A 25,468-nucleotide genomic window follows, 5' to 3' on the forward strand; every position below is an offset into this window, starting at 1 on the left:
TACCTTCTAGACACGACCATTAAAATGCTTTAGCCTGAAATTACATTTAAGACAATAGTGTGCTTGCAGCTTTGTAGCAACAGTTTTAGGAAAGGCCCTTTTCTGTTTCAACCTGACAATGCTCCTGTGAACAAACTAGCGAGGTCCATAAAGAAATGATTTTCCAAGGTTGGTGTGGAAAGACTTCCTAGACGACTAGGGCTGTTCTAGCAGCATATTAAAGGGAATAGTTAGATATTTGGGGAAATAAGCATTAAAACTTAAGCAAATTATTCCTTTAACGTCATTGGTTTGATATGAGATGTTCAACAATCATTTATGGGTATAGTGTTCGGATGTTCCCATTATTTATTCATGTGTCCACTCTTGTGCACATATAATGTATATACATGCCTATTTTGGCCTATTGACTTCAACCAATAGCTGATATAATGTTGTATTTACAATATGGTGTATACCACATTGATAAAATGCTTGAATACTCACATAACTGCATTAGAAACACATATTTTTCCTTATAGTTATGTGACGTGGTCAAAGTTTGCATTAACTTCCATGTGATGTGGAGAGCTGGAGGCTTTAGCATCAAGACGGGCTGTTGTCACGCATTCCAATGTTCCCAAGTCTTGCGAAATCAATTAGGCTGATTGGTCGCAGCAAAGATCGTTTGTGACATTGAACACTGAAGTCTTTTCCTCCCGTAACTGAGATTTGTAGCCTTAACAGCTGTTGCGAGGAATGTGTGTGGGAGAAAATGATCAGATGGAATGTGCATGATCATCACATTGACATATTTTGCTCCTGGTATGTTGTTGACAAGCGGAAGTGAACAACACATCTAGTCATTGGAGCCATGAGGAGACAGCATGACAGGCTGTTAGTCCCGACGCTGATCCTGTTCTCCAGGCAGATCACCATGTCCCCATGCCTACAATGAGAGCACAACATGGAACAATAGATTAAACCCTTATTCACCATTGTACAAAAGTGGGTCCATTTTACTATGCAGCTGCTCCTACTGGTGGAGACGGATAGCCAGAGATTAGACTGGTGTGCTGGAGAGAAGGGGAAAGTAGGCGCAGGAAGCATTTAAAATCCACATTTTCTACCTATTACTACTGAACTTTTCACCTGTACATTTTGTCAGAATTCTCGTCCTGCCTCATGTCATCTGTCACATATTTTGCATTTATTTCTTAGAGACCGTGACCCCGATCTCATGACCATCATAATTCACTTATTTCAAATCATTGCCGTGCTAACTGGCCAGCTACAGCGAATGAAAGTTGGTCACATGTTGAGCTGTAGGTGTTCTGTTACTGGATAAGTTTATGTGTATGAAATCAACATCTTCACACTTTTAAACATATTTTGCTATATATACTGTACATGCATGTTACTGGGTGCTCATCAACCACACCTTGTCTTGTCATTTCATAACAGGAACCTGAATCACGGCTGTATTAGACATCCGACAAAAATATGCTTCTTGCAACACCTGTTGTAATAGATTTTACCGAAACTCTGACTAAGTGCTGAATCAGATTCTAATGTGAGTATCTTTAGTGGTAATGAAACCAAAAGAGCCTCACTCAGAAACTTCCCTGCTTTCTTAAGAAATACTCAAAAGTGAAACAGTGGAGTGCATTATGTCATGCAATGAACTGAGACAAACTAGAACTGAAACCAAATCTGTTGATTAAAATATTGGTCGATAAACAGAAACTTAATCTGCAACATTTTTGATTATTGATTTATCATTTATGTCATTACTAAGTCAAGAAAAAAATAAAATAAAACAAAAATAGCTTGTTATTTGCTGTTTTTCTTAGTCTTCAATGATTTTGAATTGAATATTTTTGGAGGGTTTGGGATTGTTGGTTGGACAGAGCAACTTTAATACATCAACTTGAGCTCGGAAAAAATCTAACAGACATTTTTCACTATTTTCTGACATTTTATAGACAAAATAATCAAAACAATAATCTACAGATCATGCAGCTAATGAAAATAACCATTAGTTGCAGCCCTAGCATCGTGTATATACCAGGTTTGCACTTTATGTATTTATTATGTACTGTGTTTATTTCCTTTATGCACTGTTTTCTTTATTAATTTCTTAAATCATGTGGCTCGTGTGGTCACCGCAGTTTTATATGAGCTCTTTCTTCTATGTTTGCATAATGATCTTGTTAAGTGCTTTGTGATGTATGTCTGTGAAAAGCGCTATATAAATCAATTGTATAGAACTGGGCTACTGCCATTTAGGTATCAATTACTAGTACTGTCATTTAGGTATCAGTCAATGTGGATGCTGTGTAAGTACATTACTACATTTTATAGAGCTACCAGAGTCAATAGAGCGCGTTTCAAAACTCATTCACTCTTTCCTATTACAGGTTTGTTATGTTTACACCAACTTCTATAGTACTCCGAGTGTAGTGAGGCACTTGCACATACTTACATACCCACACATGCAAATGCTGTAATAATTAACCATTAAGTAGTCCTCATTTTTGCCTTATTGTGAGCAAGATGCCCTGAGTTTGGACCATACCTCATCTTTCCACACTCCATCCTGTTTTCGTCCTATATTATTCTTGCACGTTGAATTTTGCACATCTTTTGCAAAATTTGCACATTCACTACATAAAATATTTGTTATTAAAGAAGAAAACACTGTAACTTGCACAATTTACTAATGCATATAGTATCTCGCACACTTTGCTAATGTATATATTATGTTATTGCACACTTGCTAATGTATATAGTGGGTTATTCTATATGCTTATAATTTAGATTTTTTTATGCTAGTTGAAGTAGTAGGGTATATTTATAGTGTATTCTAATATTCTTTATATGCTGTATTCTATTGAAATATTTCTCTATAGTGTTTGACATGTACATTTGTATGTACTCTTCCTGTGCATTGCCTGAAATAACCTGCTGCTGTAACACAATAATCTATCTATCTATCTATCTGTCTATCTATCTGTCTATCTATCTGTCTATCTATCTGTCTATCTATCTGTCTATCTATCTATCTGTCTATCTATCTATCTATTTGTCTATCTATCTATCTATCTATCTATGTATCTATCTATCTGTCTGCAGGACAGATAATAATGCACACAGTGCACTTTCATAGACTAAGCTACTGGAGTTACCCTGCACTATATTGTATTTTTAAATCTGGTATATATTTTTTGTACTTTGTACTTTGCAGTACTAACTTTTTTACTGCCTTTTTACTAACATGTTTTGCACTATGGAACTGTGATGGTGGAAACTTGAATTTCCCTCGAGATCAATAAAGTTACTATCTATCTATCTATCTATCTATCTATCTATCTATCTATCTATCTATCTATCTATCTATCTATCTATCTTTGACTCAACCATCATAAGAACAGAAGTAAATGAACACACACACAGTAACAGACACACTGATAAAAGGAGAGAAAATGATTTCATGGAAGAAAAAAAATCCTCTTTTATCTTGTTATCATGTTATTATTTTTTTATTTTTTTACTTTCAAGCCTCTAAAAACACTAAATTCAGCTTAAACTAAATTGATTTCCTTGCTGGGGGTCCTCCTGAGAGGGCGGGGACAATTAGTGGAGTCAGAGGTGATTGGCCAGGAGCTGGCTAGACTTGCCCCTCAGACTGCTCGCTGATTGGTCCAGCTCTCAACAGGTCCCGCCCACGGGTGGCGCCTTGAACCTGCTGTATGTTGAACCGTCGCGTTCAACCAGTGTTGAGTTTAGAGGGTCTCTCTCTACCGGGGTGACAACAGGAGCAAACCGAAGGGAAGTAGTAGCAGCAACAGAAAAAAACACCACCACTTTTCATCCTTTTCACCTGCTGGATACGTAACTCGCCCTGGAGTTTGATTAACTTATCACCACTCTTTTTTAGTTTTTCTTTTTAATTTGCTTTAGAAGACAACAGAAACTCACAACAGAAGACAATGGGATCCCAGGCATCCAAAGGAGACGTGGCCGCGGAGGCGAACGCTGCTGCTGCTGATGGTGCAGCTGTCAAAACCAATGGCCAGGTAATAATTACACTATTTATTGTCAATAGACATAAGTAGAAATCCATACAAGTTGAATTTATCACAGAAAAACATTAATTTAACACATTTACTCGACGCTGAATTAATAAATGTGAGGACATTTTGGGGCAAGTCAGGTGGGGCTTTTTAAAGCATCTCTGTCTCCTGATGGGGTTGGTCACAGAGCATCCCCAAAATAAAAAAAATAAAAAAAGAAGAGCTATCTGTTATTTATCTCGGTTGACAAGTTGTGTTTATTTGTGAAGTCTAACCCAAAATCCGCACAACGTGTGTGATAGTGCCAGGCATTATAAAGGGGGATGGGGGTGGGGGGGCAGCTCAGGCAGCACGTAGGCACTCCTCCCTGTTTAAACGCCTGGCTGTCGTCTGGACCCGGGTCTTATTGGGACTTTCCAAAAATTTCAGTGAGATGAGTCACATTTTTAGTCATAGATTTGATACTTTTATTATTGGGTCATTATGAATGTATAGTATCCTACATATTAATTTATTATCAAGTCACAATTTTTTTTTTGCTTTAATATTAATTGTATTAATTAAGCAATATCAATTTTTATTTTGGTAAAAAAAAAAAAAAAAAGGGAAAAAAGCATCAATTGGAAGTGTTTTTTCATTCTTCCATCGATGAGCTCTCCAGTCTTGTCTTTGTTGAGCCGATTGTCTGTCTGGTACCTTTAGGCGGTCTGTGAGGCGCTACCGCCGCCTATCGCCTGATTAGGGTACTGCAAGGCGTCGCCTCTGAGCCAGCCAGGCGACACGGTGGTTAATTGATGAGCACGACGATGCTCTGAGGAGAAAATGAGAAAATACACTTCTAAAAATCCCTTTGTTTTTCATGCATGTGCAGAGAGGTTTTGTGTCAGATTTCTGTGTCAGATTTGGAACTAATCTGGTGTCAACCTTTTTTTTTGTTCCCCAGGAGAATGGACACGTGAAAACCAATGGTGACGTCTCCACAAAGCCTGATGGGGATGCTGCTGCCACCAATGGCTCAGCCGAGGCAGCCAAGGAGCCTGAAGCCAGCGCTGGAGGAGACGCCATCGAGCCGGCGCCCGCTGCTGATGGAGAGGCGGCCAAACCCGAAGGAGGCGAGGCTGCGGCCAAGGAGACCCCCAAGAAGAAGAAGAAGAAGTTCTCCCTGAAGAAGTCCTTCAACTTCAAACTCAATCTGAAGAAGACCAAGAAGAGCGAGGCTGTCAAAGAGGAACCGGCTGCTGCTGCTGCCGCCGCCACCGCCACCCCCACTGAGGAGAAGGCCGCTGCCGCCGAGAACGGAGCCGCTGCTCCTGCAGAGGAGAAGAAGGAGGAGGTGAAGGAGGAGGCTGCTGCTGCTGCTGGTGCTGCCGCCGCTGCACCCGAGGCCCCAAAGGCGGAGGAGCCGGCTAAAGAGGAGGCCCCCAAGGAGGAGGCCAAGGAAGCAGCTGCCCCGGCCCCCGAGGCCACGAAACCAACAGAGGAGAGCAGCTCGACCCCCGCTCCCTCTGAAAAGAAAGAGTGATTGTACCTAAAAGCTCACAATGAACTGGGTGAACTGTTTTTCAAGAGAGAGAGAGAAAATTTAAAGAGTATATATATATATATATTTATATATATATGTGTATATGTATACATATGTATATGGATATATGTATATGTAAATATATACACATGTATGTGAGAGACTCCTTCGACGTGCCACTTTTCGTCATGATAACAAGACGACAGACTAGATTCACTAGATCACTTCCCTGGTTACTGCTCGACATCTGGACCTGGACTGAGTTTTTAGGTTGTGGGGTTGGTTCGCTATGTGGAAAGTTGGATTTTAAATGGCTAGAACGCGAGCTGATGACACCATGAAGTATAGACGGATGAAGGATGGAGCATCTTTTCCCTAAAAAAATCTGCAGATCAAGATGCCTCCTTTCCTGAAGGAATGAAGCTAGAGATAAGAAACTAGGACACCACCACCACTTGAAATGACTGTTGAATAGAGCAAAAAAAAAGAAAAAAAATGAAATCAGAAAAATTAAAGAGACTCGCCAACTTTTTACATTCCTATATTTTAACCCAAATTTGAAGTATTTTGTGGTGTATTATAGAGAACCATCTTAAAGATTCAGAGAAGCTATTACTTGTTTGTTTAAAGAGAAAAAAAAAATAGACAACTTTGATTTTTACCTTACTATGAAAAAAAGAACACTTAAGCTTGCTATGTTCACTGTTGCGGTTTGATATGAAGCAGAGTTGTTTATCTGTCGTATGTGAGCCTGAATCTGCTTTGTCTCTGTAAATACATTGGATTGATTTCTGTTCTTTATTTTGCTAATGTTGACAGATGTTACTGGTTTTATTGTAAAGTTGATAATGGTAAATAAATGTTGGTTACCTGCCCGTTTATTGTGTCTTTATGGTTATTTACATCATGCATTGCATTTGTTATAAAGTAGTATACATTAATGAGAGAGTCTGGAGCCTGTTCGTCATATTAAAGGTTTTTATAGAACTGTAGTGTCAACAAACACCCATTAATGTAGTAGCAAAGTAAGGATTAGTGATACACAATTTTAATTCATCCACTTAATGCACAATTGAAACTGAAGAGACACCGTGTAAAAGCAGATGCTTCATTGACTCTGACATTTTACATCGCTTTGGTGTCGGCATATAAGACAAATGAAAGAATAAAGAAGAAACAAACTTAAATCAGAGCAGCTACACCATGTCCTCCCATATTCAACCTCAAAACCCAATTTAAAGCAAGACTAAGTACCTTTTGAAAGATTAAATAACACATTCTTCCTTTTACAAATTTAAAGTTGAATTCATAAACAATAAAACACATCATTTCTCAGTTCAACCAAAGAACGTATGGCAAAAGGACTTGCATTTTGTAGCGCTTTACACTACATGTCAGCATTCACCCATACATTCATGCACTGATGGCAGAGGCTGCTAAGGTGCCAACTTTGCCCTTCAGGATCTAATCTAAATACTCATTCACACACCCATGGCTTTGCCTTCGGGAGCAATTTGAGGTTTAGTATCTTGCTCAAGGACACATCAACATGTGACCCGGAGCAGCCAGGGATCGAAACACTGACCTTCCGATTGGTGGACAACCTGCTCTACCCTCTGAGCCACAGCCGTATATTGCCCAAAAGTGAAAGTCAATTGTTGGTTCCATTGCAACATCAGCGCCCAGCAGCATTGCTACACTTCCACCATTTTGGACTGAAAGCGACTACCAGATGCCAGTAAAACGATGTAACTGACATGACTGAGGTCAGTTTTCTACTTGTGGTGCTGTTACACTACATTTTACCATTTACCACCATTATCTTATAATTGTCACATGTGACTACAGTGGCTTTTATTCAGCACAGTGACATAGTTTTGCTTTAATATGGCATTTTCACAAGGAAACGCATACTCTTGATAGTTGGGTTTTTTTTCTCAATAATTTATTAAGATAGTTCAATATAGTAGTTACATAACGTACATGTTCAGATTTTTCATTACCAAAAAAACAGTAAATATATTTCACAGTATAAAAATAATATAAAAATAAAATAAACTATACAACAAATAAAATGTAAAAAAAGAAAAGATGAATGTAAAAAAAAATCAACAATTGGAATAAATTTAAAATGTCTGAATAATCTAATAGTTTATGCCAATTTAGAATTTTTGAGTTTTAAGTTTTCATTCATAGTCAAATATGTTTTACGGTCAGTAGATTTTACATCAGTAGTATCAGATGTGACATTAGCAAATCATTTAACCCCAGGTGGTGACATCACAGTAAAGTTCATTAGTGCTACCCATAAAATCTGATAAGCCCAACTTTGACATCAATAAAGTTTTATTCTACTCATGCATGTGTTTATTAGCCATTATTGGATTGTCACTCACCAAGCTTCAAACAGACATGTCCAATTTATTTATATAGCCCAATATCACAAATCACCTCAAGGGGCTTTACAATCTGTACAGTTTACCTACAACACCTTCTGTCCTTAACATAAAGAAACATAAATAAATAGACAACAAAGACAATAATCCACCACTAATAATCAACGCAAAAGTCCAGTATCTTAACTGATATCTGAATCCCCTTTATTGGCCAAGTATGTGTGCACACATACAAGGAATTTGACTCCATTTTTTGCATCTCTCTCGATGTACTTACACAAAAATAGAAATAACAGCTAGGAACAAGGACATAAAGGCTGGACAAATAAAGGTAAAGAATAGACACAGGTAGTGAAAAAAACATAAATATATATAAAAAGCAACAATATAATGAAAATAAAACATCTTTATATAAGTCAGGTGTTCTGTAAGTTGTTAACAATATAAAGAGTGCAAAGAAATAAATACTGATACATGGACTGGATGATTATGTACAGTATTTATATGACAGTGACAGATGATATGTGTGAAAACATTTACAGTATATGAGATTAGGTGTCAAATGATTCCATGTGGCACTCCCTCGACACGTCACATAGGTCATTCTGTGATTCTCTCTGAAGCAAGAAACACCCACATGTTTGTGGCTGATTGGTTTGGAGATAATTGAACACACCAACACCACCATGTTAGCTCCAGTGACCCCTGACCTTCTATTAGTCTTTTGGCCCTGAGATGAGCTCCATTACCTCTGCCAACTCGCTCCTCCTCCTTCATATCTACAGTATTCTTTCCATTTGATGGAGGCGACTGAACACGGCTAACTGAACACAGCAATCCCGCTCTGGATGGACTGACCTAGTTCACATGGTGATATGATGAGTTGAGATCTGAGCTACATTTGGACCCAGCCTTCAAACAATTATGAATTATTGAAACAAAGCTGTGGCTCCACATTGATACAGCTCTCTGCCTCTTGAGGCGGACGATTTCTTAAGCTCAAACAGTAGATTCATTTTATAATAACCGCCTTTAAATAGCAAGCAAAAGCATCACAACTCAGTTTGTAAATCTTCCACACACCGCTGGCAGCAGCTACGGTAAACTGTAATATTCATGGCTGATCCACAATGAGTTAATCTTTCCAGCGTTTTTGTTTATCCTCTATATCGCTTGTTTTGTTTGCACTGCATACTATACATGAGATTCTGTGACTGATCAGCTCATGGGTGCTGCATTTCTCATTCAGCAATGACTGGGATCTGCAGAGATTACAGTCAAACACAAGTGAGTTTACATCGTCACCTGGTGGTCATTGTGTGGAACGACACAAAGCTGATAACCTATTGTCTGGCTTCCCAATCTGTTCCAGTACTAAGCCTGCATCAATACGCATAATCAGTCTCATTGTACACTAAACTAAAACAGGACAGTCAGTACGTTTAGAGAAATATACATTTCATGCACTCTTCAAATTATGTTTATGGCTGTGTTTTAAATTGTACAGAAATTGGCAAGAACATGCATTTGTACATGTCCCTGTCTGACATTATATGAATGGCCAAAACACATGACCTACTGTATATTCAATGCATCTTCTTGTAAACGTCATTTTATTCTATTTTAGGGTGCCTTCCTAACATCTGGGACCAGGGACAACTGATGAAAACTGTAATTTTTTTTAAAATGTCTTGATCAATAAGAGCTGTCCCTGTCAAATAAACTAATGAAATAAAATGAATGTAGATATGTCTATGTTGTTGAAAAACATACAGAAATAAAATGTGGTATTTTCAGTTTTTAAAGGTCTTCACCTGAAGTTGTCTTGTTATATGTTTTGATGAAATAATGGAGGCAATATGCATATGTAGTTAGTAGGGCTGTCAAAGTTAATGCGATAATAACGCATTAATGCATATTCGTTTTAACGTCACTAACTTAATTAACGCATTAGGGCAACTTGCGATTTTTAGGTTGTAGCGGGCTCGGTTTTAAAGCTAGAGTGAAGATACCGCCGTCATATGAAACTAAAAAATCTAAGGAATCCATTAGTACCAACCATGTCATACTAGCTTGTAGGGGAAATAACGCTCCAAACTTTTGCTAAATTTTGGAAAAACTGGCATGGTCATATTCAAAGAAGTCCCTTGACCTCTGACCTTAAGATATGTGAATGAAAATGGGTTCTATGGGTACCCACGAGTCTCCCCTTTACAGACATGCCCACTTTATGATAATCACATGCAGTTTGGGGCAAGTCATAGTCAAGTCAGCACACTGACACACTGACAGCTGTTGTTGCCTGTTGGGCTTCAGTTTGACATGTTATGATTTGAGCATCTTTTTTATGCTAAATGCAGTACCTGTGAGGGTTTCTGGACAATATTTGTCATGGTTTTGTGTTGTTAATTGATTTCCAATAATAAATATATACATACATTTCCATAAAGCAAGCATTTACAGTATGCCCACTCCCATGTTGATAAAAGTATTAAATACTTGACAGATCTGCCTTAGATACAAAAAAAGTGTGATTAATTTGCTATTAATCGCTATTAACTATGGACAATCATGCGATTAACCGTGATTAAAAATTTGAATCGATTGACAGCCCTAGTAGTTAGGCATATTGGAGATTTCAGACGCCAAGATCCAAGCTTAGATACATTTATATATGAATAAAACTACATAATTAAACCATCAATGAATAGACAGGAATGTAATAAGCAAGATCTTAAAGTTGATTCTGAATTTTACAGGGAGCCAATGGAGGGATGCCAGAACAGACCGACAGCTAGACCGACAGCTAGTTCTGGTTAATAATCTTGCCGCTGCATTTTTAACCGCCTGAAGGCGATTTAAAGCAGATTGACTGAGGCAGTTGTAGAGGGAATTACAATAGTCTAGACGGGAGAATATGAAAGTGTGAATTAATAGTTCAAGATCCATCTGATTTTTACAATGTTTCTTAGCTGGAGAAAGCAGGTCTGGACAAGTTTAATGACATGATGGTTAAAAGTCATATTCCAGTCAAAGATGATACCAAGATTCTTAGCTGTAGGACTGATATTGGATTGAAGTGCTCCAATAAACTGATGAACTGCTGTAGCAAAATTGTCTATTAAAAGAATGTCTGTTTTACCCGGGTTTAAGTGGAGAAAGTTGCGAGACATCTAGTCTTTGGTTGCTGTTAAGCAGTCATGGAGGGAGGACAGTTGATTGAGGTTATTGCTAATATCCCACATTAGGCTAATTCACATTCATATTTGTGTCCTCATTTAGCACAATCAAATGGTATCACACTGAACCCCAGTGACTTATGATCTCCCTGCAGAGGGGGGCAGCAAGACAGATGCTCATGTATGCACATTAACTGATTAATTGTGTATCAATTACTGGACATTATAAGTTGGTTTGCCTCTACATCACTGAATTAAAGACAAAACTATAGTGCTGTGTGCTCTATATACCATTCTAGACACTGTGATTTTTTTTTACGAGTATGATATCTGCATTTTCTTTTTTTTTGGTTTGATTTAGGACACATCCTGGGGATTTCGGAGTGGTACAGGGTTTGTATTTAATGTATTCATATCACAATGTATTCCAGAAATATGAAATGCAAAAAAAATGTCCAACATTATTATGCTAATTCACATTCATATTTGTGTCCTCATTTAGCACAATCAAATGGCATCACACTGAACCCCAGTGACTTATGATCTCCCTGCAGAGGGGGGCAGCAAGACAGATGCTCATGTATGTCATTAACTGATTAATTGTTTATCAATTGCTGGACATTATAAACTGGATTGCCTCTACATCACTGATTAAATTAAAGACACAACTGTTGTTTCTGTGTGCTCTCTACACCAGACTAGTCTAGACACTGTCTGGTTGTAGCTGCAACTTCGGGAGGTGCTTGATTTGTATCCCGGCGCCTTCCAGCCGGGCGGGTCTCTGTCTCGGTGATTGGCTGAGGAGAGCTTCACGCTGCTCTCCGGTGCACCGAGCAGAGAGGAACCGGCGGGCACCAAACACACACAGAGGGGTAAATTGGTGTAAAATGGCGCTGTCTCAAGGAACAAAGAAAAAAGTTTGCTATTACTATGACGGTAAATATCCAACTTGTGCACTTCAGTCTCTCTAATAGTATAGTGTATAGTAATGTATGTTTATAAAATGAACATGTTGTTATCTAGGAAGTGAGCAGAGCAGAGCGTGCTAGCCAGCTAGCCGGTGTAGCATAGCTTGATTGGCTAACTAGCCTAGCATAGCTACATGGTATGCTTAGCTTAGCTTAGCTTGAAGCTGCACGCATTGTCTCATCCGGTCAAGTTATTCAACAACCAGAAACACTTTCCTTAATGTCTTAAACCTTTTATCAGATAGTGACTTGTAGCTTGTTCATCCTGGTAACCTAGGAGACATGATGTAACGTTATCTGGAGCTCATCTGCTCAGTGTGTGGGGACCAGGTGCATTGGGTTGTTCAGTGTGTGGGGACCAGGTGCATTGGGTTGTTCAGTGTGTGGGGACCAGGTGCATTGGGTTGTTAGTTTGATTATTCAGTGACAAGTTACAGCTACATACTGTATGTAATGTTGAGTGTAGAAAGTGAAAGAAGGATGGTTTAGCTGCTTAAATGCTTGTGTTAACTGTGGTTACTGTCATGCTTTCTAATCATCTTCTTATCATTGTATGTGAAAACAAATCTTAATATCTAATGACATGTCTGGTCATTGACTCCTATGTCCTATGCTAGCAAACATATGAAGGAGACAAAAGAAAAAGTGGAGAGAGAGGAGACGAGTAAACAAGGAGACAAGTAGACAAGGACACAAGTAGACGAGATAAGAGTATAGGAGTTAAGTGAAGGAGACAAAAGGAAAGGTGGAGAGAGAGGAGACAAGTAGACAAGGACACAAGTAGGCGAGGAGATGAGAGTATAGGAGTTAAGTGAAGGAGACAAAAGGAAAGGTGGAGAGAGAGGAGACAAGGACACAAGAAGATGAGACGTCCTATGCTAGCAAACATATAGGTCAAGTAGCATATGACAAGGAGAGGAGACAAGGAGAGGTAGCAGAGGCAAGGAAACAGGTAAAGAGGTGAAGTTAAGTTGAAGACAAGACACACAAGTGGAGAGGCGAGGAAAGGAAAGGAAACAAGAGTAGAAATAAGGAGTTAAGCAAAGGAGACAAAAGGAAAGGGATGAGACGAGAGTATAGGAGTTAAGTGAAGGAGACAAAAGAAAAAGTGGAGAGAGAGGAGACGAGGAAACAAGTAGACAAGGAGATGAGAGTATAGGAGTTAAGTGAAGGAGACGAAAGGAAAGGTGGAGAGAGAGAGGAGACGAGTAGACAAGGAGATGAGTATAGGAGTTGAGTGAAGGAGACAAAAGAAAAAGTGGAGAGAGAGGAGACAAGGAAACAAGGCGACAAGTAGACAAGGACACAAGTAGACAAGGAGATGAGTATAGGAGTTAAGTGAAGGAGACAAAAGGAAAGGTGGAGAGAGAGGAGACAAGTAGACAAGGACACAAGTAGACGAGGACACATGGAGACGAGATGAGATGTCCTATGCTAGCAAACATATAGGTCAAGTAGCATATGACAAGGAGAGGAGACAAGGAGAGGTAGCAGAGGCAAGGAAACGGGTAAAGGGGTGAAGTTAAGTTGAAGACAAGACACACAAGGACACAAGTGGAGAGGCTAGGAAAGGAGGAAAGGAAAGGAGACGAGAGTAGAAATAAGGAGTTAAGCAAAGGAGACAAAAGGAAAGAGAGGAGACGAGAGTATAGGAGTTAAGTGAAGGAGACAAAAGGAAAAAGTGGAGAGGAGACGAGGAAACGAGACAAGTAGACAAGGACACAAGTAGACAAGGAGATGAGAGTATAGGAGTTAAATGAAGGAGACAAAAGGAAAGGTGGAGAGAGAGGAGACGAGTAGACAAGGACACAAGTAGAAAAGAAGACGAGATGTCCTATGCTAGCAAACATATAGGTCAGGTAGCATATGAATGAATAATTCAAGCTACAGTCAAGCACATTAACTATCTCCAATATTTTTATTTGTGAGATTTTAACATCAGGTCAGGTTAGTGTCCGCAGTTTAATGTGCAGTTTAAGATTGTATGAATAACAGGAGCAACATTGAAACTAAAACGGCTTGGTGGATTGGATTGACTGGTTCATCCTGTTTCACCAAATTGTCAAACTGTCTTTAGCCCTACTTAAAGGTATATACAACATTTGCAGATAAACGGCACATTTTTAAATGGAGTTTGGCATGAAGTTGTCGCCACAAAGGAGAGCAAAATGCATCCTGACAATAGGTTTTCAAGCAAATTTTGGCTGTGCCAATAAGTGCCGTTAGAGTTATATATTGCATTTGCCGTTTCTTTTATGCATAAACACAAATAAAATGCTACATACAAAAGGTGATGTCAAAAGTAAGACAAGGAGAGGTAGCAGAGGCAAGGAATCAAGTAAAGAGGTGAAGTTAAGTTGAAGATAAGATACACAAGGACACAGGTGGAGAGGCTAGGAAAGGAGACGCTGGTAGAGAAGGAGGGAGGAGGTAAGAAAAGAGGAAGTAAACAAAATAGAGACAAGTGAGGAGAAGAGGACAACAAAAGGAAAGGAGACGAGAAAGGTGACAAGGAGAGGTAGCAGAATAAAAGAAAGGAGAGAGGACAAGAGGCAAGGAAATGAGTAAAGAGGTGAAGTACACAAGGACACCAGTGGAGAGGCTAGGAAAGGGAAGGGGACGAGAGTAGAAATGAGGAGTTAAGCGAAGGAGACAAAAGGAAAGAGAGGAGACGAGAGTATAGGAGTTAAGTGAAGGAGACAAAAGAAAAGGTGGAGAGGGAGGAGACGAGGAGACAAGGACACAAGGAGACGAGAGTATAAGAGTTAAGTGAAGGAGACAAAAGGAAAGGTGGAGAGAGAGGAGACAAGGACACAAGGAGAAGAGGACACGAGGAGACGAGATGTCCTATGCTAGCAAGCATATAGGTCAAGTAGCAGATGAATGAATAATTCAAGCTACAGTCAAGCACATTAACCATCTCCAATTTTTATTTATGAGATTTTAACATCAGGTCATGTTAGATAGATAGGTAGGTAGGTAGGTAGATAGATAGATAGATAGGTAGGTAGATAGATAGATAGATAGATAGATAGATAGATAGTAACTTTATTGATCCCGAGGGAAATTCAAGTTTCCAGCATCACAGTTTCGTAGTGCAAAAACATGTTAGTAAAAAGGCAGTAAAAAAGTTAGGTCAAAGTACAAAAAAATATACCAGATATAAAAAGTACAAGGAGATGAAGAAAACTGTTAAAACTGAATATAGTGCAGGGTAACAGCTGTGATACAGGACTATTAAAAAGTGAATATAGTGCAGAAGAGGCTGTTAAATGAGTATAGTGCAGGATAACTCCAGTAGCTTAGTCTATGAAAGTGCACTGTGTGCATTATCTGTCCTGCAGACCTTCCTCTTTTGTCGTCCCCCCAACCCCCTCCCTAGAAAGGTGTTGTACAGTTTCTAGGGAGGGGGCCTGGACAAAGGACAGATAATAATGTCCACATAATTGTGTCCACAGTTTAATGTGCAGTTTAAGATTGTGTGAATAACAGGCGAAACATTGCAACTAAAATGGCTTGGTGGATTGGATTGACTGGTTCATCCTGTTTCACAAAATTGTCAAACTGTCTTTAGCCCTACTTAAAGGTATACAACATTTGCAGATAAACGGCACATTTTTAAATGGAGTTTGGCATGAAGTTGTCGTCACAAAGGAGAGCAAAATGCATCCTGACAATAGGTTTTCAAGCAAATTTTGTAATGTTAAACTAAACTATGGATAATTTTGTTTTTCCAAGGTGATGTGGGGAACTACTACTACGGACAGGGCCATCCCATGAAACCCCACAGGATTCGCATGACACACAACCTCCTTCTCAACTATGGACTGTACAGGAAAATGGAGATATATGTGAGTTATAACCCTCTACACAAACTCCCAACACTCAGATCCATACACTGTATGTGTCATCATGCTTTCTCAAGAGAATATTACACCTTTGCAGCTTTAAAGATTCCAGCTAGAATTGAGGGAATTTTGCATCATTTTTTAATTGCGTATGAGGGGTGTAATGGTACGCATTCATCATGAACCTTCACTACAGACTGTCGACATCTGTATGTCACATGTTTCAGTTTGATTCGGCCCAGTGGTCAAATAAGTACAGTAATTAGTAATGCACGTGTGGAACATACAGTAAATTCAAATGTGAGTTCAACCCAGAAAGTATTAGCAGTTAGTTGGTTGCTGACTAAGAAGATGTGTAATTGTTGATAGTCTCTGACTGTGATGCAGGTATTTTTCATATTTGGTTGGCTATTCTAGACCATTAGTTGGTAAATGTTGCATATTTGGATGACCTTGTACACATGTAAGTGACTAGAGACAATCAATCACCGTATGCAAAATCGGACAAACCCAATGACTACTGACAAATGATGTGAAGTGTCAGCCTTCGCTTTCTTCCTCATCATCTTTCTGTCTGTTTCCAGAGACCACACAAAGCCAGTGGTGAAGAGATGACGAAATATCACAGTGATGACTACATTAAGTTCCTGAGGTCCATCCGACCAGACAACATGTCTGAGTACAGCAAACAGATGCAGAGATGTGAGTGTTCGCTTTTTTTTATTGTCAATACTGTATATACTGCTCCTATTTTTATACTTCCTTCTTTTTAAATGGTTCATATTTTGTTAGACTTTGTTTTGCTCCTTTTTTTTTTTTTACTGTGTTAGCTGATGCATCTTCTTTTTTGCACTATCCCCTTTGCTGCTGTACACTGCAAATTTCCCCACTGCGGGACTGATAAAGGAATATCTTATCTTTCTTCCAAAGTATTCTTACTGTCCACATATGTTAAATCTTTTTGTCTTGTTCTTTTTCTCACAGTCAATGTCGGAGAGGACTGTCCAGTGTTTGATGGTCTGTTTGAGTTTTGCCAGCTCTCAGCAGGTGGATCTGTCGGTGAGTTATTCCAACCACACTTCCCATAATCCCCCTGGCCTCAAACAAGAGGGACATTTATGACTGTGCATGGAATAAATCTGAAGTATAGGCCTCAATTTAGTCTGGCTAATCCTGGCCTAAAAAGTGGTTTTGAAAGGCATCTTAAATTTGAATATGGTGTCTTGGACTAAGTTAAACAAGTATAATTTCAACAACCTGTGGCAGACCTCACTGAGGAGAATATGTGCATGCAGCACTGTCCAGAGGATGCTCAGAAAATCTATGATGGATTACAAAAAAAACCATAATAATAATCACTTTAGATTTATAAATGTTAAGACAAGAGAAGACATTTGGCTCAACACACCAAAGTACATTAAACTCATATTGTATCTTTTACTCTGTTCATTCTGTCCTCTAGCTGGGGCATTGAAGTTGAACAAGCAGCAGACAGATATCGCTATCAACTGGGCTGGCGGACTCCACCACGCCAAGAAGTCTGAAGCCTCAGGATTCTGTTACGTCAACGACATCGTCCTGGCCATCCTCGAGCTGCTCAAGTAAGCTGCTGTCTACAAACATTGATATTATTCTGGAGGCTATATAACATGATGGAAAAAATACTGCAACTTGCTCATGTACGCGCATATTGCGAGGGTGCACCAGGAGTCATCACGGTAAACAGTAACTGCCTGTCAGTAGCGACATGAATGGAGTATAGAATAAACGTGCTGTCACTTTCTGAATCATTTCAGCGACGTACATGAAACCTGCCTTGGCGGAGGTCTGCGCTCTCCGAGTGCACTTCTAGTTTAGTTTTAGATAGACGTACAACATTTTCACTTTGCTATTAAGGTGTCCGAAAGGCACTTTGGACCACTTTCGGAGGTTGTTTGGATGAGTGGACATTAGATGCATTCGGACTATTTATATACCCAAATTAGTTTTTTTCCCATATTAATGCATTGCTGAAAAAAGTAGACTGAGGTGTCTTGTGGAAGTGCTTACCAGAGCAAATTAAACTTCAGTGATCTTGTAGCGGCTGTCTGTTTTTTACCCTGATATATACATTTGGTGCCATATTATTTGAGTGCCTTTTGAGATGTCCTTAACTGAATTCTCTCTCCTCTCTAGGTACCACCAAAGGGTGTTATATATAGACATTGACATCCACCACGGTGATGGGGTAGAGGAGGCCTTCTACACCACAGACAGGGTCATGACTGTCTCTTTCCACAAGTATGGGGAATACTTCCCTGGCACTGGGGACTTAAGGGTAATTCTGTTTGTTCTACTTTTCCTTCTAAGATCATCTGTGTATCTTGTGCGTATGTGGGCAGTAATTCAATGATACCTTCAATGTGTGCAGGACATCGGAGCTGGAAAGGGCAAGTACTATGCAGTAAACTACCCACTTAGAGACGGTATCGATGACGAGTCCTATGAAGCTATCTTCAAACCTGTAAGTCTGCTTTTATGTAGGTACTATGTAATCACCACAATCACTCTCTCTGAGCAAATCTGTTAATATGCATGTTTGTGTGTGTGTTAGATCATGGCTAAAGTCATGGAGATGTACCAGCCAAGTGCTGTTGTACTCCAGTGTGGAGCCGATTCTCTTTCTGGAGACAGATTAGGCTGCTTCAACCTCACCATCAAAGGTATAAACACAATTCACTCTCCCAAGAAAATACTCAAAAGTGCTTTTGTATTTTGGAGAGTTTAATATGTGTGTGTTCTTCCAGGCCATGCCAAATGTGTCGAGTACATCAAAAGTTTCAACCTGCCCCTGCTGATGCTGGGTGGCGGAGGCTACACCATTCGCAACGTGGCCCGTTGCTGGACGTACGAAACCGCCGTCGCCTTGGACTGCTCCATTCCCAACGAGCTGCCCTACAACGATTACTTTGAGTACTTTGGGCCCGACTTCAAGCTGCACATCAGCCCGTCCAACATGACCAACCAGAACACCAACGAATACTTGGAGAAGATCAAGCAGCGTCTGTTTGAAAACCTCCGTATGTTGCCTCACGCCCCTGGTGTCCAGATGCAGGCGATCCCCGAGGATGCTCCCCACCAAGACAGCGGAGACGACGATGAGGAGGACTCTGACAAACGTGTCTCTAGTAAGAAACAGGCATAGATTTTAGACGGGATCACAGGCAATAGTTACGCAATATGCCTGAGTTGGACACAACACACTGTGGTCGAGTTCTAGTCTGTGTATGTAAGTATGCCTTTGTCGAACAGCGTATGTTCTGTGTTTCAGTCCGGGCCCACGACAAGAGGATAGCCTGTGAGGAGGAGTTTTCTGACTCTGAGGATGAGGCGGAGGGGCAGGGAGGAGGCCGCAGGAACGCAGCCAACCACAAGAAGGTGAAACGAGTGAAGAAGGAGGAAGAGAAGGAAGGAGAGGAAAAGAAAGGTAAGACTTATTCACACGTCCAATTGGTATTTGTAGATGGACATATATTCAGATAATCAAAATAAAATAATTGTTTTTCTGCCTTTTTTAGAAGTGAAAGAGGAGGAGAAGGAGGAAGAGAAGATGGACACCTCAGGGTAAGTGAGATGCAAATTAAAAATCTGATTAATTAAACATTCTTAGAATATAAAAATGTTTCAAACCTGGTATAGTGAAAACGTATTCTACTAGTTCTCAATGTGCACCACTGTAATAGATATGCACTATTGAATAAAATAAATGCTGAAATGTATTTACAACCAGATTTAAACCATTTTAGATTCACAACATAAAGTTTACACGAAGAGGCCACGTCCTGGCTGCCAAGTTAAGACACATTCAAGTCCTTAAGTCAAGGAATCAGGTTGCATGAATAGAAAGCTTGTATGGGAAATAATTCTCCTTGTGGGACCTTTGCTGGCCACTTTTCTTTTGTGTTTCGGGGGATATAATGCTAATATTAGACCTTCTTATCTCATCTTATTATACATTTATAAATGAAGAAGAGTGATGAGATGGTTACCATTGAAGGATGGCAACAAAGCGTCAATGTAAGTCCTACGAAACACTCATGGGGTGCATCCCAAGTCTCTTATTTGATATTTCTTCACTCCTCGATCCAATCTGGTCTGCCGTCTTGAAGGCTGTCTCAAAGCTCTTATTTCTGCTCTGTGGAGCCTTCACTGAAGTCTTTCACCATGTGACACGCCCCCTTAATATCAGTGATTGATTGGACGCTGCAGCTGATCGGACTGATCTGTAACATTACTGGAGTTTCATACCGGAGGGAAAACACTCATAATATACACTTGAGTTTAATCTGTTATCTGTTTTCTGATTCACCATCTAGTTAAAAATCTGTTAATTGTAGGTCTGAACAACAAAAGAACCACAAACAACTTATTTTCATGATCAGATTTTTCCCACATTAACTTTTATTAAGGATACAATTAAAGTCAGAGAGCAGGAGAGTCTGTTTGTCAGCAAGAAACAATTTTTACATAATTTATCGTCATTTCCATTCAGTCACATGTGAGGCTTCCTGAGCGACGGGTTTGATATGAGTTACATAACTTCAATTTTTCCTAGTTTCCAATGTTCAAAAGATATCATAATCATATTCTGGGTTATTAAATAATTAATTAATGATTAGAATATCAATAAATGCAGATGCAATTAATGAATAAATAATAGCATTCTGCCTGAGAAAAGGGTTCCTGTGCCTCTAAGCAGGACACGGCACACAGTGTAAATACAGAATGCAGGTTGTTATTCATGAACAGGTGTTTGTTAAACAGGTAACAGGCTACAGAGAGAAAACACTGCTGCTCTGCCAGTGATAACTGTGTGCCTTTTATTAGTACAGTGCACATTTTTGCAGACACTTAATCCAGGCCGTCATCAGAAACGGACGTTTCTTCACGTGACTCTTCAGAGAAAAGGACGTCTCGTTTCTCTAAAAACACATTTCCTTTCTTTCCTCTCCTTGCATGCGTCTCTCAATGCATCCTCGGTACTAGGGGTTAAGATGCAAGGAAAAGACGCAAAGTGAGAGGAACATGGATGCAATTTAAGAGACTTGGGATGACCCATGGTCTCAAAGCTGTTGTACAAAGAAGTGAAGAGAAGTTATGTAGACTGACACTGTCTGGTATTTTCGTTGCTTAAACTTCTGAACTGTTTGTGTTTCAGACCAAAAGAAGAGGTGAAGACAACTTGAAGTCTGACACGGGAGAACTGGTTAGTTGTACTGTTGCCCTCAAGCCACACTGATATTCCTCTTATATTCTTCTGCTGCCACGATAGGACCCTTTTTCTATTCCTGTTTTATTATGTGTTCTTATGGGTAAACCTGGTTTACACTGTATTATTTACATTTGTTTCCAACCTCAGTGAAGCACCAGTTGAGTGGGCGTTCCACAACCACAGCTGCTCATTCAATCAATTTAACATGAATTTCTTACTGAAAATTTGCTCTGTTCTCTGTCCTGAGTGTAAACCCCACCCAACTGGAGCTCCATGTAGTATACAACAAATGACACAAATCCTTTTCTCAGTTATTATGTGAACCAGGTCTGCTTCTAATGTGAAGAAAAGCACTCAGATTATTACTGTTCCTATCATGGTATTTTCAGATTTAAACAAGTTTGTGGGGCTCGCGTAAAAATAGCTGCAGAGATGTAGATGATTTATAAGTCTAGTGCTCACATGCAAAAAGGCTTTTCTGTTAGTTTTTAAACATCTATTTATGAGACTGTTAGAATAACCAGCATTTGGCAAACTGTTGTTTGGCTTGCTGCGTTAGTTTATCAGTGAATGCATGTTTAGAATGATCTCGCCTTTAGCATGTACATATTGCGCCCTCTACCCAGACAGACCCTGATCTCTACTCTATTTATTTGAAATCACGAACAGTTCCCTTAGCCCATCGCCCTATGAATATCTGGTCAGTGTTTTTTTTCTTCCTGCATTGTTTGTATGTTGAAGCATGAATGGGTGTGAACCTCTAAAAGAGGCTTATGTTTGGAAGTGAGTGACCTGTTTTAGATATTTTGTACCATTATACACAACGGTGGAGTGAGCTGATTGAATGGCCGCTCTACATGCGGTTGTTTTGGAGTTTTATCCTTGTGAAATGTGCATTATCATAACTTTGTAATAAAAATAAAGAAAACTGATCCACTTTTTCCCTGCCGAGGTCACGATTTATACATTCTGAATAGAAAAACCAAAACACATGTATAATTATTTATATTCTAATTTTATGCTTCCGCACCGGCGGCAGCCGTGTTCGGAGGGATTATATTTTCAGGTTGTCCGTCCGTCCCATTTTTGTGAACGTGATATCTCAGGAACACCTTGAGGGAATTTCTTTACATCTGGCACAAACATCCACTTGGACTCAAGGATGAACTGATTAGATTTTGGTCACTGTGACTACACAAAACACATTTTGGGCTGATTATTACGATTTCACACAAATGTCTACAGCGATAAAATTAAAAAGTGATGACATTTTGGACAAACATAGATGTAAACTGAATTTCAATGGTTGACGGAGGCATACAACTGCGAGGCGGTAATTTTAGTTTTATAACATATATACTATGCCATCTCTATGACAGATGATACTATGACTTTTGTATGACTTTTCTGGTATACTAAACTATGACTTTTTATGGCTTTCTATAGTATGACTTTCTTTGACATACTAGACCATGACTTTTATTGGTATTTCTTTATGACATACTATACTATAACTTTTTTATGACTATCCTCGACATACTAAATTAAGACTTTTTTCGATATATTATACTATGACTTTTTTGGGGACTTTTTTGGACATACTATACTATGACTTTTTTGACATGCTATGGTATGACTTTTCAACATACTGTCCTTTGACTTTTTTCGTCATATACTGTGACATTTTTATGACTTTTTTTCAACAAACGACACTGACTTTTATCGACATAGTATACTATGACTTCTTTTTTTTACATGCTATACTATGACCATTTTTCGACATACTATACTAGGACTTTTTTCAACATGCTACACTGTTTATGACACGCTACACTGACTTTGTTTTAACATACTATACTATGACTCTTTTTTTCCACATACTATGAAGTTTTTTTACTATTACTTTTTTTTCGACATTCTATATGATGACTTTTTCAACTTTTTTTATAAAAAATTGTCATATTAAATTATTTTTTTTGCCGTACTAAAATATGACGTCTTCAGACTTTATTTGACATACTATACTTAGACTTTTTTTCTGACGTTTTTGTACATACTATACTATGACTTTTTTTCGACATACAATGGCATTTTTATTCGACAAGCTATACTATGAATTCTTCTGACTTACGATACTATGACCTTTTTATTACTTTTTTCGACAAACTATACTATAACTTTTTTGTGACTTTTTTTCAACAAACGACACTGACTTTTATCGACATAGTATACTATGACTTTTTTTTTTTTTTTTACATGCTATACTATGACCATTTTTCGACATACTATACTAGGACTTTTTTCAACATGCTACACTGTTTATGACACGCTACACTGACTTTGTTTTGACATACTATACTATGACAATTTTTTCCACATACTATGACGTTTTTTTACTATTACTTTTTTTTTGACATTCTCTGACTTATTTTCAACATACTATACTATGACTTTTTTTTCGACATACTATGCTATGACTTTTTATCAACATGTTATACTGTGACTTTTTATGACTTTTTATCGACATACTATACTATGACTATAGCGACATACTATACTGTGACTTTTTACAACTTTTTTCGACATACTATACTATGACTTTTTTCAACATACTATACAATGACTTTTTTTCGACATACTATACTATGACCTTTTATCAAAATTTTATACTGTGACTTTTTATGACTTTTTTCGACATACTACTCTGACTTTTTTGGACACAATACTATGACTTTTTGTTACTCTTTTTTCGACATACTATATTATGACTTTGTTTCGACATACTATAGTATGCACGTAGCAGCAGGATTACTATTGCAACAACACATCAGTAGGGAAAAAAATAACCTGTCACATGACAATGTTTTTTTTTTTTGACATCCTATACTATTGCTTTTTTTCAACTAACTATTCTATGACTCTTTGACATACTATACTATGCCTTTTTTTTTACATTATACTATGACTTTTTTTTCGCCATGCTACGCTTTGGTTTTCATGATAAATAATTAATGCTTAAGACCCAGCTTGTTCTTGAACATTTACGCACCTAATGACATTGATTACAATGATATTGATAATATTGAGGATGTTGCTGATGTTGATTAGGATATTCATGATGATGATGATGACATTGATGGCTTTGCTGATAATGTTGATGATGACGATGACAAAGAAAATACTTCTATACACCCTCTGCATTGCCTCTGTCGGCACCTGTGTCTGATCAGACTCGAAGCTGTTGGCACTTACTATCTAGATCCTTGCCTGTGTTGTACGAACTTGCAGATGTACGTCGCTTTGGACTAAAGCGTCTGCTAAATGATATTGTAGAATGGTAGAATTTTCGACATACTATACTATGACTTTTTTAAAGTATATTCTGTCGAAAAAATAGTCATAGTATGTTGAAAAAAATCATAGTATAGTATGTCAAAAAAAAGTTATGGTATAATATGTCATAGAAATAGTTTATAAGCCTTAGTATAGCATGTAGAAAGAAAAGTCAAAGTATAGAGTGAGGAAAAAATGTCATAGTACAGAATGTTGAAAAAAAGTCATAGTATAGTATGTCGAAAAGGGAAACGGTATAGTATCGCGGTAAAATGTCATAGTATAATGTGTCAAGAAAAGTTGTGTATAGCATGTCGAAAAAATGTCATGGTATGTTGACATTTTTTTTATAAAAAAGTCATAGTATATTATGTTGAAAAAAAGTCATAGTATATGTTGATAGCACCCTAGTGACGTGGATTGATAATGCTTGGTCACGTATTGCCCTGTAAGTGAAACTTTTCAGCACCGTAGCGCTGGCAGTTCATACAGACCGGTTACTGTCTCGCTCCTTTGAGCGAGTGAGGAGCCCCGGCAAAGGGACGTCGTTCTGCCTGCACGCTTGCGCTGCAGGGCCGGCCAAAAACGGCAATGCCTCACCCTTGGTGAGGGAAAAGGCAGCGAGCCAGTAAATAGTGAAGCGGTCCGTTTCATTACTTTGTATTCATGTAATAATTATACAAATATCAATTAAATGGTAATCTGCATTAGAAATGGTAAATGGACTTGCATTTATACAGCGCTTTTCTAGTCTTCCGACTACTCAAAGCGCTTTACACTACATGTCAAATGGTGCACAACAAGAAAAATTTGGTTATAATAATCATCTGCTTATAGTCATCAATTTGACCCAGACAGATGTGATAATTATACGCGCGTTACACTGTATGTTGAATTATTATTTTATTTATTTTTA

The 25,468-nt window shown here is 38.6% G+C and overlaps 2 protein-coding genes and 1 long non-coding RNA gene across 3 annotated transcripts; all 3 read left to right on the forward strand.

The window, feature by feature from the left end:
• The first annotated feature begins 3,743 nt into the window (after positions 1–3,743).
• marcksl1b (MARCKS-like 1b) lies at positions 3,744–6,165 on the forward strand. Its single transcript, XM_074613198.1, has 2 exons — positions 3,744–4,058; positions 4,999–6,165. The coding sequence occupies exons 1-2, from the start codon at positions 3,972–3,974 to the stop codon at positions 5,575–5,577; spliced, it is 666 nt and encodes a 221-aa protein (XP_074469299.1). The 5' UTR covers positions 3,744–3,971; the 3' UTR covers positions 5,578–6,165.
• Positions 6,166–11,905: 5,740 nt separating this feature from the next.
• On the forward strand, positions 11,906–22,160 carry hdac1 (histone deacetylase 1). The gene is made up of 12 exons (XM_074613933.1): positions 11,906–12,088; positions 15,859–15,971; positions 16,553–16,670; positions 16,953–17,027; positions 17,431–17,569; positions 18,144–18,285; positions 18,379–18,471; positions 18,562–18,670; positions 18,755–19,135; positions 19,279–19,434; positions 19,526–19,571; positions 21,166–22,160. Exons 1-12 carry the CDS (start codon positions 12,040–12,042, stop codon positions 21,191–21,193), a joined length of 1,449 nt encoding a protein of 482 aa, XP_074470034.1. The 5' UTR covers positions 11,906–12,039; the 3' UTR covers positions 21,194–22,160.
• On the forward strand, positions 12,146–15,129 carry LOC141754841 (uncharacterized). The gene is made up of 3 exons (XR_012590733.1): positions 12,146–12,450; positions 12,515–13,801; positions 13,839–15,129. It is a non-coding gene; the product is annotated as an uncharacterized LOC141754841 (long non-coding RNA).
• Positions 22,161–25,468: the final 3,308 nt, after the last annotated feature.

Source organism: Sebastes fasciatus, chromosome 17, assembly GCF_043250625.1.
Source record: "Sebastes fasciatus isolate fSebFas1 chromosome 17, fSebFas1.pri, whole genome shotgun sequence".
Taxonomy (NCBI): Eukaryota; Metazoa; Chordata; class Actinopteri; order Perciformes; family Sebastidae; genus Sebastes; species Sebastes fasciatus.

Bases quoted from the DNA above. Each gene is read 5' to 3' on its own strand.
- marcksl1b (XM_074613198.1), top strand. From the start codon at position 3,972: ATGGGATCCCAGGCATCCAAAGGAGACGTGGCCGCGGAGGCGAACGCT. The intron at 4,059-4,998 runs GTAATAATTACA...TTTGTTCCCCAG, and splicing joins CTGTCAAAACCAATGGCCAG to GAGAATGGACACGTGAAAAC.
- hdac1 (XM_074613933.1), top strand. From the start codon at position 12,040: ATGGCGCTGTCTCAAGGAACAAAGAAAAAAGTTTGCTATTACTATGAC. The intron at 15,972-16,552 runs GTGAGTTATAAC...GTCTGTTTCCAG, and splicing joins ACAGGAAAATGGAGATATAT to AGACCACACAAAGCCAGTGG. The intron at 18,286-18,378 runs GTAATTCTGTTT...CAATGTGTGCAG, and splicing joins CTGGCACTGGGGACTTAAGG to GACATCGGAGCTGGAAAGGG.